The sequence below is a fragment of the Mustela putorius genome, unplaced genomic scaffold (genome assembly GCF_011764305.1).
Source record: "Mustela putorius furo isolate JIRA1106 unplaced genomic scaffold, ASM1176430v1.1 tig00001130_pilon_pilon_pilon, whole genome shotgun sequence".
NCBI lineage: Eukaryota > Metazoa > Chordata > Mammalia > Carnivora > Mustelidae > Mustela > Mustela putorius.
Window position 1 is genome coordinate 3221634 of NW_025421584.1, and position 14201 is coordinate 3235834.

Sequence of the window (14201 nt, forward strand, 5' to 3'; positions counted from 1 at the left end):
TGGCTCCGGCCTCTGTTTCCAGGTGTCGCGACCTTCCCCGTTGGCATTTCATTTCATGGACTTCACGTTTCCTTTGAACTCGAGCAGGTTTCACAGCTCCCAGAACCTGCCCCGCACGTCCCACCTCCATGCTTGAAACCAGGCCCGTCCGGCCGCCTGGAATGCCCAACACTGTCTTTACTTAAGGAAATCCTGTTTTTCTCTTTGGAGATGTGGAAAAGATGCCACGTCTTCCTGCCTCCACAGCGGCTAAGCATCTATTCCCTCCCCGAGCTTCCAGAGTTCAAACAGGTCCCTCTCTTTCTCATCCTTACCCCATGGTCTCCAATATTATCGCTACCTGCGCGCTGGCCTCACTGTCCCTATTAGCTCGCAGGTTCTCGGGGACAGCAAGGGTAACAGCCCCTGTAGTAGTCAGCAGTGCCACGCAAGCTCCTCCCACTTTCACCTCAGCCGCCCCAAGAACAGAGCCTCCCTCCTCAGATGGAGATTCGATAACATGCCCAAGGCGTGGTAGAGCCAGAACTTGAATGCAGGCTTGTCTGACTTCAAAACCAGTGCTCTGAACTACAAGGTGGTATCTCTCGCCACCCATAGACTCGACCAACAGCTCCAAATAAAATGTCATCTCCATGAGTCGCGGGACATGGGACAGTTCACTGAGCTGGGTTCCCCCGAGTTGCTGACAAGGCATACATTAATAGGGAGAAGGCACAGACCGTTTGGGCTCTAACTCGTAGAGGATGCTTTAAAAATACAGAAGAAAGTTCTGATGCTTCAAGGCTTAAGGACTTCAGGTGCAAAATGACAGGAAAAACCTAATGCACCTGGATTAGGTAATGACCTGATTTTGTCTCTTTCCTTGGAAGCACTTGTGTCAGGGAGGCAATGACTCAAGGCCACACCAAGAGGCCTGTGTAGATCATTCAGACCACAGTTATGTAGAAAATTCTGTTACCTGAAGCTGTGCCATCAGCCCTGGGAAGACATGATGACCATACTCTGCTGAGAGAGTCTGGACCAGGGCAAACGCGAGGTTCCACAACACGTGTGCACAGGAAAATACCGCGTGGCACACATAGGTATGAGGTCGAGACAAGCTGTGGCTGCAAGTGGCTAAGGGCTGTAATCCTCTGAAGGGAATGTCATTATGCAGCTCAAATCCCATCACAACAAATACCCTTAAAACAGAGATATCTGTATAACAAAAATCCTTTCAAGCTTTGGCTGACAGCCCACGTACTTCAAGCAATATTTGATGTGAGATTTGGAGTCCGCAGTAATGGGAATTGACCTATATTTCCAGAGGTAAGATTTGAATGATTTCATCTGTAGCTTCTATCCCATGGTACCATGGGTTGGAATCCTGTACGATCTAAACCTGTGAGCACGAAAACCAAACGCGAAGGCAGGGACCAAATCGACCTTGCTCGTGAAGGGCAGAATTCCTTCCTTTCATTTGGGGGAGCATTTAGGTACAGGAGAAGGCCTCTGACCCACACCCTGACATGGCGCAAAGCTGGTGTGTGGCCTCATCTCCGCGAGGTGAGTACATGGGGGGGGGGCGCACAAAGACGGGAGGTACAAGTTCAGTTTCTTACTCTGCTACTTACTAGCTGGGTCCATGGGGCTGTTGCTTAACTTCCACAGAGCCTCCATCTCCTCATCTCTAAAATGTGACCAACAACACCTACTTCCAGGATTTTCGCAAGACCTAAAGGAATGGACTCCTAAAACAGCCCGGTGCGTAGCCTACATGCTCAAAAAAGTTGGTTCCCTCCTCTAGACTCCTCTCCCCTCCAAGACGGGGTGGGCTTAGGCCAACTATTTAAATGAGGTTGGTTTTAAGACCTAGTGAATAAGGTCAACAAAATGTGTCGTCTCAAGCACGGCCAGGTCAAGACAGTGTTCAGGGGAACGCTGGGGAAAAGAGAGAAAATGGTAGAAAAACTAGGCCATGCACACTTTTCTGACTGAGAGGAGGGTCTTCTGGCTAAGGCAGGCTTTGTGTCAAATAAAATGCAAGTAATCAGGCGACAGAAGAAATAAGCTTTGATCACATATGTCAGAGGTCATCCTGAAAAATGCTGACAGACTGAAATTTGGAGGCATGTTTTCCTGGACTGGGATGAAGTATGGCCACGGCTCCAAAACCCTCGCTTACTGTCCCTGGCCTAGTTCTCCGACCCTTATTTGGTGACTCTTTAGCACTAGTCTGGTGCAACGTACCATCTTTTCTCTAGTAGGATACTACGGAAATTACATATTAAAACAAATTCTAGTTTTCTCCATTTGGGAGTAATGCAGATAAATAATTCAGGAATATTTATCGACAACCATCTCAATGTTGCCCCAATTTGTGACATTTTAAATCTTATTGAATTTTAGGTAGGTAATTTTTTTTTTCAAATTATGGGACAATCAAGTTTGTGGGGACAAAATTCCACATAAGCCAAGAACACTATTGGTGTTAGACTCCTTGAGACAGAAAACAAAGTCCTAGGAACAAAATCGGAAGGTGTGTCTGTCCACCCTTATAAAAATGAGTGCTGGCTTTAAAATTCTTCAAAGGTTCCCCAAAGTGCTATCAGACTGCAGCAGCTAGAGAGAACATGAGGTAGCCCACCATTTCTCGGGGTCACAAAGCATTAGTCTCAAAGATGATTTCCTCCTCTCTCTTCACCTTGACAGTGGGAAGGAGGCTCAGAGAAAAAGTATGTGCCAATGTTCATGCATTCAAGTCAACCACAGGTACAAAGCCCAACCATGAGTTTCCAGGACCTCTCCTGAGAGGCAACAGAGAAATAAATTAACAGGGCAGACCCAATTTCCAAGGAGCAGAGAAAAATAAAGTGCAAGATCCACTCAGAAGACAGGGGAGCCCTGGGTTAGATAGCCCAAGACATCAAGAACAGAAAAAACAAAAATAAGAAAGCAAGGTTAGAACATCCGCAAAGACTGAACAGTAGCAAGCAGCAGAGATGTTTTTTTAAATTTAGTTTGCACAGAGCCTACAGAGGATGCCTCCAGTACACAGAAGCTTCCGCACAGTAAAAGAGGTTTCTGATCTCTATTTTAATAACTGAAACTCCCTCTCCCCATCACCCTAGTCCTAAAATGGAGGCAGTAAAAACCAGCAGACCCTGCACTTGAAATTCACCACTGGCAAGGGCGTAAACCACACGCATTTCGGAAGGTGTGCTAACTATTTCAGGCCACTAGGGTGCTTCTTCCCGCCCGAAAAGGCACATTTCACTTAAGGATCCCCATCTAAGCCCCAAGAATTGATGTCCCTCTGAAAAAGTACACCCTCTCTTCCTTACACCAGTGGCACTGCACTAACTGTGCGGGAGGCATCTCAGGGTCGCCACACGCTATGGAAAAGTCCAGTGCAATGGTAATTGCACCGGCAAGAACGTGGAGGCAGAGGGAGAAAGAGTTAGAGCCTGCGCCGCCAGGGGAAGTGACCTCGGGAGAGCGATCACGCGCCTGGACAGAGGCGCGGCCGCGCGCTCCCGCCACTCCTCCCTCCCGCGCGTCCCAGGCCGGCTGGGTCCACCTGTGCCGCGGGGCGGGGGCGCGGGTGCGGGTGCTGGCGCGGGGAGGAGCCCGGCTGGCCGGAGCCCCGGGGCGGCGGCGGCGGCGGCGGCGGCTCCCCTCGTGGTCCTCCCTCCCTGGGGCGCTGGGCAGCCCCGCAGGGCCCGCCTGCCACCCCCCAACCCCTCCAGCCCCGGCACCCCCAGAATGCACGCCCCCCTCCACCCCACCCCGTGCCCACCCCCACCCCTCCCCAGCGGTCTGTACCTTTACTCTGGGGAGGGTTCTGACTCCGGTCCCGGAGGACGTTGATCTGGTAGACGGCTCCGTAAGGCTCAAAAAGTTCTTTCAGCTCCTTTTCCGACCAGGACCGGGGGATCTGTCCGACAAACATCTTAATGGCATCTGGGTCTGGTTGGTCTGAGTGATCCAAAGCGCCGTTCATCTTGTTGGCTGTGCCGTTACTGTCAAAAAGGGAACCGGGAGCCAGAGTTAGGGCTGCACGGTGAGGGACAGGAAGAAAAAAATGGGGGTGGGGGTGGGGGCGGGGAGGCGGAAGGAGGAGGAAGAGGAGCACGGGGCAAAGTGCCTAATGAGTCGGAGAAATTTGATGAACTAAAACAAAGCACAGGCACCATTAGGTTGCTCGGCGGCCGCAGCGGCTGCGGGCTCTCACTGCAGGCTGCGGTTCAGCATCGCCGCCCGAGCACAGGGCAGCGCCCCGCCGGCTGTCACCCGGGGCGTGGACATCTTGAAGCCCGGCTCGGGAGGCAGCTGCAAGTTAAGTGCAGGTCTGGCTCTGCAAGGCTGCCACCAACGCATCGGCAGCCTTATCAGCCCCACACTGGCTCTCGTGTGCAAAGGAGGGGAGGGCTGGATTTCTGCTGGATTCTCCCCCTCCGCCACCCCCCCAACCCCCCGCCCCGCGCCTTTTGGAGGGTTTTGGAAGAGAGGAGAGAGGTGGTAATAATAAAGTCACATGAAAAGAAAATGAAACACTTGGCAGTCCGTCAGATGACTAATGCAAGACGCTGGTGATGAATTTGCAGAGTGCGCGAGGCATCCATGTGTGCATCAAATTAGGACGTTGCTGCTCAGAATGGAAAGTGCTCCAGCAATGCGGCTCGGCGCAGCCCATTGGCTGCCCACGCTGGAGAAAAGGGCCGGGCAGGGAGGGGGCTCCCCTTTAAAAAGCACATTGTTTATGGGATCCAGGCACAAAGGGTTTAATTCAGAGAGGCAAAGGCGATCTCAGAAATGCCTGCTTTGTGCCGGAAAAAAAAAATGCAGCCCCAGAAAGTTGAGTTCCCACTAAAGGACACTGAATATTTCAAATCTTTCACACTCCATAAATTGCTCTCTGTATATCTGACTTCCAGATGTTGTACTTGAGTTCTAAACAATCACACGTTTGGGAGAGAAAAGAGGAAAGTCTGCCTTTTCTTCTCCTAGCTTCAGTAAATATTTGGGGCTGATACAAAGAGTGAGACCATGAGCTTTTGCATATCAGTCTTCCTTAATGCTGTTTTCCAAAACCGTCATTTGGAAGAGAGAACGCTCAGGTTTAGAGTTCTGCCGTTCTAGTCAACGTCATGTAATATGATGATGAAGGCATTTTTTTTTTTTTTTTTTTTTTTTTTTTTTTACTTTGGATCCCTCCTATTTGAGCTGCAGTAAACAGCAAAGCAAAATCCCCTGCCTCCTTCATCTCGCCCCCCACCCCCACCCCGACTCTCCTGAATGCACCCTAAACCCATCCACTCGGCCAAGTGACAAGGCTGAATGCCCTGAGCGGCATTCATTTGCAGTACTGGGTTCCTGACTTCACATCCTATCCTGTGAAAATAAAATGGACCCAAGCAAGTACACGGCGGGCAGATACGGTACCGACAGAGCCACTTCCATGGCCACTGCCAGCGCCCAGCTCAGGAGGCAGAAAGGTCAAAAAGGGGCCACAGGGACTAAAATGTCACTGCAAGTGGCAGGTGTTAATTCCAGGTAGCCTGGGGGAAATAATGAGAAGACACTCAAGGATCTTAAGCGGGGTTCCTTATTAGGTTAAAGCCCACAATCGAAGACCACCAGAGTACCTTCTGTCCGCTGTGGACCTAGCTCCGGTCGCCCCAAGCTCCGGATTAAAAAAGACCCTGCGATCAGGCTAAAAGACAAACAAAAAGCCTGTGGAGAGGAGAAATCCTGAATTCAATTTAATCCCAAGAGGAACATGACGGCAAATACTCTTCACTAGGTCCTGGCTCCGATTTCCACTTCTTCTCACCCCTCCCAGTTTACCACTTAATTTTTTTTTTTTTAAATTCTTGAGATAAACAATCAGACTGTCTTAACTTGAAGCACTTACAGAGCTTTTCTCTAATCAAACTTATTGTTATAAAAAATGTTCTGCCGAATAAAATACCGGGTGCAAAATCTGCCTTCCACAATTTGGGTGCAGGGTGACGCTTGTTTGCGGTGGAGGATGATCGCTCGTCTTGTTCTCAGGCACCTCTGCGTCTTCACAAATCGCCCTTGGAGGATTCAGTGAACTCTGTAACCCAGCTGACTCCCGCACAGTGTGGGCGGCAGAGCCCCACGCAGGACAGAATGTCGTGCTCACAGCTCGCTGGGAGCAGAGAGTGTGGCAAGATGTATTTCTGGGCCAGGAAGGGCTGTGGTTACCGCTGCTGACAGTCAGCGAGCCTGAAAAGCAGAAGGCACTGCCACAGGTCTCAGCTCAGGGGGAAACGGAAGTTCCACAAATGGGGCTCTTGCATCTCGGCTGCACAGAGCCGAGTTAATACAATGGAGGGGTTAGGGGACGGTACACCAGTCCTCGTGCCAGAACTCAGAGCAAGCATCCTGGCGCTGCCTGCCCCACAGAGGCCTTTCTCCTTTCCTCAAAAAATACTCATGGGGGTGCCTAAAGGAAGGGAAGCTGAGAGGGCTGGCGCCTCATGCCTTTGCTCTTTCTGTGGGTGCCTATTTATAAACCTTCCCCATCAGCCATCCTGCAGAGATGCCTGCAGATCTCTGATCTGAGTGGGTTGTCAGGGCTCAGGGCATGGGCTCTGAATTCCGGGGCCACCCCTTTGAACTGTGCCATTCCGGGCCTTAATCTCTTTGTCTATAAAATGGGAGTGAAAGGGGCATTTGGGTGGCTCAGTGGGTTAAGCCTCTGCCTTCGGCTCAGGTCATGATCTCAGGGGCCTGGGATCGAGCCCCACATCAGGCTCTCTGCTCAGATGGGAAGCCTGCTTCCCCCTCTCTCTGCCGGCCTCTCTGCCTACTTGTGATCTCTCTCTATCAAATAAACAAATAAACAAACAAGTAAAAATGGGAGTGACAGATGCCATGTCACAGATTTGGGTGTCTGATACAGAATGCAGCCCGGGATGAGGGTCTGAGCAGTATTAGCTTCTCCTGCTGTTAAATTGCATCTTTGCACTCAGAATGCGCTTGGAAATGACTGACCCTTTGCAAATCTTCTTCTCAGTCCTCAGGTTTTCACAGAGGAGACTCAAATGCAATTCATCCCCTAAACAACACTGCCTATCTTTCAGTGAGGGCTTACATGCCAGATGCTGTGGGAGGCGTTTTACACTCATTTCTAATCCTTATAACAACCCGATGAGAAAGTATTATTTTCTAGATGCAAACATTGAAGAATTAAGTTCCTTTCTTAAGATGACTGGCTTATATGCTATAGAAGGAGAATTCAAACCTAGGCCCAACGGGCTCCAAAGCACGAAACATTTCTAATCCATCATGTGGCCGAACACTGTGTCAGGTCTCCCTTGGGCTGTGAGGGAATGGCTCAGGGTAAATCCGAGAGAAGACAAGGCCAAGAGCAAATCCTGCTGGGCCCCTAGAATCACACTGCCAAATAAAAGGCAGCACTAAGAGAAACGCACACACACACACACACACACACCCCTTTCTACTATCTATGGAAAGGAGGGGTCAATGCTGAACTTGACACTCCATCGAGCCTATGTTCAACCACACATTCTTCTCAATAATCACATAACAACATCTCCATCTCCACGGATTCCCTTCCTCTCTACCCCCACAGGGTAACATCAGTGAGCACCTCTCACCCACACGGACACGTCATTTCCGAACTACTTGCCATTTTGCAAAGAACCGTTCCCAAGATTATCGTTAAATGCTAAGTGCCCGACAATCCCTTAAGTAGTTCCAACGACGTCTATTTCTTACACAAACTACCGCAAAAGCACATCTTCTCAATCAAAAGCCTCTTTGCAGGACAGGCGGCCCGAACCCTCGCCGACCCCCCATGGCTGACCCCCACGCGAGATCCCAATGGTACCACAACAGACTGGTTCACTTTGCTCTGATGCAGGCAAGCTCCTCCTTCTTTGCACTCCCAGCTGTGTGTTTCTAGCAGAGACTTACTGACTTCTGTCCTCAAGAGGCTGTGCGTGCTCACACTTCTAAGGAAGCCAGAAATGATGTGTCCACAGTTAGACCACTGGGGCTACCTGCCAGAGGCCACAGAGAACCATGTGCTCCTCACAGAGGAATAATTATGGGAACAGAGATCCCCCCTTCTCAGCAAGATCTTCTATTTACTAGACTGACCTCAGGCTTAGAAAATTGGACTGGCTCACTTCTCCGCACTCCCTAGCCATCTTTAGCACCTAGCCCGGTGTGGGAATCAGATTCGAATGCAAATACTTACTGACGGCCTCCTCTTTGCCAGAACACTCGTCACGTACTTGATATACAGTATTGCAACAGCTCCACGGGCTGGCCTTGAAATGACGCCACGGAGAGGCATGGAGGTAAAGTGACTTTTCCAATGCCACGCCCCTAAGAACAGGTGTCTGCAGAATCTGGACACGTTAAGATGTTAAGGCCAATTGTCATCACTCACTATTCCACGAGCCGGGTTTCTGGAGGCTGAGGTTCCTGGAGGACTCAGGGGTCACGCGCAGGCCTTCAACGAAAGCGCCTGTGTCTCTGCCGGCACCTCACTTCCAAGCTACAAGAGACTGAGCGCCAATGCCGCTCTTGGTTTTGGCGAGGAGCCAAACCTGAGGCTCCTCTAGGACAGATGCCATATGGAATCGGACCACGAGTTAGAGAGCACCAAGCCAGCGGGCACTGGTGGTATCAGTCTCCGAGCCAAGACGAAAATATAATGATGTTTGGGGAAGAAAAAAATGAGTGCGCTTACTTTTTTGCTTTTAGCACAGGCACTGACCTACTTCCCTACTCCATTTTTGCATAAAGAAAACTAGATCAACAGAGGATATGCAAAATCTTCTGAGGTTCCTCTAAGCAGTCAAATGTTACCAAAATTATAATAATTGATTCAATATATAACTGTTATTAATTCCAGGACAACAGGCTCAGATAAGGCCAGGTGAATTACAGGTTCCCTTTTGGAGTGTGGTAACAAAAGAACCAGTAGCTTCTTTCATCCTATGGCCTGGAGAGCAACTTTCTGCATTCTGTCTCCTTTAATCTATAGGAAAGGGAGAATAACAGACTTACAAAATGGGTATAAGAAATGGTAAGCGGCTAACTGTACTTATGTTAAAAAAAAAAAAAAAGAAGAAGAAGACATAAAATGCCCCTTCAGAAGATATACCAACCCAAAATCAACACAAAAGGATGCCTGCCTTGCCTTGGAAAAATTTTGTATAAAAACAGCAAATCTCCCTGAAAGTTTATCAACAATCTTACTGTTCCTATCCTCTTCATCGATCTTATTTTTGTTTTAGAAGATATTGGATCTGTGCTGCCCAATGCTGGGCAGTGAAGGAAATGTTCTCGAACTACATAATCCAACATGGTAGCCACCAGTTACAAGCGGGCTACTAGACCCCTGGAATGGGCTTAGCGCAACCGAGAAACAATTTTCAATTTTAATTTTAATTAAATACTTCAAGCTGCAAATATACTGCAAAAAACAAACAAAACTAAGGAGAGCTGAAATTCACTAAAACACGATTTCATCAGGAGGTTTCGGGAAAACAAGAATAAGCCCAGCAAATAAGAGGAATAAGGGGCCACCCAAATGCCGCCAGTGCTGGCGGCACTAGAGAGCAAGCGTGGGGGGACCTGGACTGCATGACCTTGGTTCTCAGCATGGCTTCGCCTTACATTCCCTGTGGGGTCCCAGGCAAACCCCGTCACCCCTGTGTACCTCGGGTTCCCTACTGGCAGAACAAAGAGAGAGAATCATTCTCATGTGGCTCCTCATTTCTGTAAACCTGTGACTCTAATTTGGGCCCAGGAGATGATGTATGGAGAAGATAATTTAGGTAATAAGACCAGCTGCCTCCAGCCTGAGGGGACTCCCTGTCTGTGTCGGATACAGTCCCCTGGGGCTCAGAGGTGACTAAGGCAGAGGCTAGGCATTGACGAGGTGTCCCTACGCCATGCAGAGTGGCCTGTGGGCTCAGACAGACACGCTGATTGGCTGATGACTCGAGGCGGCTACCGGGGTGTCATCTCTCTCAATTTGTGTCACTTCGTCCCAATATCCCAACTGCAGTCCCAACATTTCAGTCAGATGACAGGACACTCTTTCAAAGGGCCTGGGCATGGTTTTTTGTTTTCCTTTTTAAAATATCACTTGTACTTAAGTAATAGCACATGGAGAAACAGGCTTTGTTTGCTGATCAAAGGAAATTGTCCAAGACTGAGCTGCATAAGGCAAAGGCAGAAGGAAGCTGGCAAGGAGCCTGGTGCCTTCCGGCAGGCGTGGGCAGCAGGAGGGCAGGCATGAGATCCAGTACTCTGAACCATCTTCCACAATGTCCAGGGTGTTGATGATTATTGAAAAACACAATTCTAGGGGCACCTGGATGGCTCGGTTGGTTAAGTGACTGCCTTCGGCTCAGGTCATGATCCCAGGGTCCTGGGATAGAGCCCTACATTGGGCAACCTGCTCAGTGGAGAAGAGCCTGCTTCTCCCGCTCCCTGCCCCTCTGCCTACTTAGGCTCTCTCTCTGTCAAATGAATAAATAAAATCTTAAAACAAACAAACAAAAAAAAACAACATAATTCTCTCCACCATCCACTGGCAATGTGGTCCCTGGGGTTCGGCACCAGCCATGTCCCCCACTGCACCACGGGTGACCAGGCAGAGGCCTGGACATGGCCCCGCTCAGGAGGCACAACACTCTAATTCTAAACCTTCCACGGCCTCTCACTTCGGAGAAAGGAATCGCTTGTCATCTAACTTCAAGCCTGGGAATCTTGTGTCCTTTTGAAAATGTACCATTTTGGAAAACGTCCACCTTCTGTGGCTGCCTTTCAACACAGCACCTTTGCCACCGGACTGACACTGCTACGGTTTAATGACAGTGGGATTCGGAGTCGCTTAATGGTTTGGGTAAATGGTACAGAACTCTCTGGATGTTTGCTATCTCACTGATGAGAGGACGAAACCAATGACACTCCCGTATTCGCCTGGGAGGTAGTGTTACCACGGGTCACCAAAGCTCTGCAAGTCCAGGCCACACCGGTGATAGGACGGGGCCCCAAATCCCCGAGGTGAGACACCTGGAGGTCAGCTGCTGAACGCACAGAAGATGAACTAGAGCCAATTCTACCCTAAGTCGCTGAAGGAGACAACGTCCATCTGTGTGCGCTGACAGGGCGGAAAAACCCGGCTTATCAGAACGTACGGGACAGCGATACCATTCCTGGGTGAATTTCACCAGGAAAGAGCGCACTCATGATGGACATCCTGCTGGATCCCGGGACCTAATGTTGGACTGTATTTGGAGGGAGGTCTGAAACCTATGCCTTTCTTCACCAGCGCGAAAGGGAACCCTGACTCGCAGGAAGTGACTCCCGCAGAAAAGGCCACACAGCACAGGCATCTGGACTCACCCAGGAAAAGGGAAACCTTATGACCTTATCCCATTTGACCACTAGTAAAAAGCAGATAGGTGGAAACCCCCCACAAAGCAGTAAGTCCGGAGGCATCCCGGGGTGTGTGCCGTCTGGCGTACGAGCACCCTCTCTGGGAAAGCCGCGAGGTGTTGGCTCTGGGTGGCCTCCGCCCAGGAAACTCATTTCACTCAGTGATTTACCAGAAATAGTTCAGTGGACTTGAGAGCAAGGCAGAAGGCATTTGCATAGGGAGAGGATTTTTTAGATGAACTTTCAGAAATGGCAATAGGGAAATAATAGTCACATAGAAGATTTAGATCAGGCTTCTCATTTTCCAAGTCCTCGAGGAGCTCACATTAATTAATCCCCACCCCCCAAGGCTGAGGTCAGTATTGCTGACCCCACTTTCTAGATAGGAAGAGAGTGTGGGGAGGCACCATCCCCTGGGTACGTGCCCCTTCCCAGTGCCCTCCCCATCTGATTTACCTCCCCATGGCTCAGTGCCGCAGAATTCACCTGTCTGCCGGCGCAAGTCACTGTACGTGGTCCTTCCGGCTGACGGGGAAGAGGCTGGTTTGGCCCCTATCAAGTAAGGTAAAATGTGAATCATGAAATGAAGACAGATGTGGGGAGCCTCCCCATACCGAGTGTGGATCTTAACCTAAGATGTCTCCCGTGGCCACCTGCTCGCGGCACGTGATGACAATGAGGGACACACAGGGAGAGGGCGAACAGCACGGACACCGTGTCCCCAGGTCCTGGCCACCACGTTCCTTGAGGCATGTCACTCCTGCTGCTGGCCCTGGCTCAACTATTTTGCCAGGAGCTACGGATGCAAGAGGAAGCCAGCAGGGCGGCTGGCAACAGTCCCCACTCCCTGAAGACACACCCGCGGCGGAAGTGGACGGTTCTCCCTCGCAGGTTCTCGGTCAAACCCACGCGGAGTGGATTCTCCCCGCAAATCCTCCTTCCTTTCCCCCGGATGACGCAGTTACGGGACTTGCTTGACGTCAGGCACGGTGTTAGATGCGAAGGAGAGATGGAAAGGAGGTGGCTGGTGCCCCGAAGCCACTCGCAGCCAACGAAAAGGGAGGGCACCACGTGAGACCCAATCACGAAGCGATAATGCCCAGAACAGAGGGAAGAGACAAGGGCCTGCCGTAAGCCGGCAACAAGTGACCGATGGGGCCATGGGGACGGGCACGCAGCGTCCTAAACATGCGTCGTCCCGGGGGTCAAAGCTTGAAGCGGCATATGAACAAATCAGAGGCAAAGGAAGAGGAGCTGTTGCAAAGAAAAAGGGGTTTCAAAGAAAAACAGCTATCGCTGGGGGCTGAGACCGCCAGAGAGCAGCCCCAGCGCCCCTCCCTCCCAGGGAGAACCTGCACTTGTCACGGGGGACCGGGTCACGCTGGAGAGACCCAGGGCTGGGGCAGCCATCACCGCACTGGCCGACTTGCGTGGGGAGGCCCAGCCATGGCTCCCCACCTCTGCTCGCCAGGCCAGAAAGCGGGGGCCCACCAGCATCCACGGCAGCCCCTGCACCCCTCCTGCGGCATCCAGCACTCCCCACGACATCCCGCAGAGGCCAGCTACCCTGGTGCTCCTGTGGTTTGCTACCAAGTGTGCAGCAGTCCGCTCCCTCCTGGGCCGCTCAACCCCCCTGTCGGCTCTCCCACAGCCACGGCCAGCAGAAGGCTCCGGAACCACCGCAAACTCACATCCTTTCCTCCAGCTCGGCTTCACCTGTGACGTCCGTGTTTTTCCGAGTGCCTCCCACTGCCTCCTACCCTGTGCCAAATCTGAGACGAGGAATGTCGTACCCAGAACACACACGTCATGCAGATCTCCTGCCAGCCCCAGACCTCGCCCATCTCTGACCGCTGAGCCTACGGAAACAGTAACGAACGGAGCCCTCCGTCGGGTACACGGTATGCCTCTGGAATTCTCCACGTGAGGTTCGTCTTCCTCAATCATGAATTCAACAGGTATTTATACAGGGACCCCATGACCCAGGCATTCTTCAAGGTTTGGAGAGAAGGCAATGAACCTTTAAGGAGCTTCTATCAATGGGGGATGGGAGGGAGCATAAGGTGGCTAAACAGGTCAACCTTTCAAGAGGTTAGAAAGGGGTTGTTTGTTTCAGTGGAGAAAAATGAAGGCCAGGACGGAGACACGGAGTACTAGGTGCACGGGTGCGACTCTTAAGTCTGATGTTGAGCGAAGAGCTCATTTGGAAGGCGAGCACGGGGCCTGCACAGTCTCAGTGTGGCCCTAACATATATACTCTGAATAATGAGATGTGATACAGCAAGAAGGCTGTGAAGTTGTAAAATTTAAGTCACGCGTTACACAGTTATAAAGAACCACGATTACAAAGGACCACGCTATCCCATTTGGCACTGTTTTATTGAATCTGAGGGTCGATACACCTATTACAAATGAGTTACTGAATTATGCCTATTTTTCTCTAAATGCCCACTGGGTCCACTTGCCCCAGCTCTGCCACTGTCCTAATTCTGGCCATTCTCGTGATAAAACCATTCAGGGAGGGGTGCCTGGGTGGCTCAGTCGTTAAGCGTCTGCCTTTGGCTCAGCTCATGATCCCGGGGTCCTGGGATCGAGCCCCGCATCGGGCTCCCAGCTCGGCGGGAAGCCTGCTTCTCCCTCTTCCACTCCCCCAGGTTGTGTTCCCTCTCTCCCTGTGTCTCTCTCTGTGAAATAAATAAATAAATCCTTAAAACCCATTCAGGGAGCTCTCCTCCCTTGGATGAAAGCATGAAGATTTCACT

The 14201-nt window shown here is 50.9% G+C and overlaps 1 protein-coding gene across 16 annotated transcripts in view; it reads right to left on the reverse strand.

The window, feature by feature from the left end:
* The window catches only part of CELF2 (CUGBP Elav-like family member 2), a 510120-nt gene that overhangs the window by 151924 nt on the left and 343995 nt on the right, over window positions 1–14201 (reverse strand). For 12 of the 16 annotated variants that reach the window (XM_045087392.1, XM_045087388.1, XM_045087382.1 and 9 more), the window contains one exon: window positions 3805–4001. In XM_045087392.1, coding sequence (XP_044943327.1) covers window positions 3805–3982 — 178 coding nt within the window. In that variant the 5' untranslated portion in view covers window positions 3983–4001. Of the gene's footprint in view, window positions 1–3804; window positions 4002–4172; window positions 4409–5896; window positions 5914–5953; window positions 6191–14201 lie in introns of those variants that run through there. The other 4 variants (XM_045087391.1, XM_045087393.1, XM_045087390.1 and 1 more) reach the window with 4 other exon arrangements.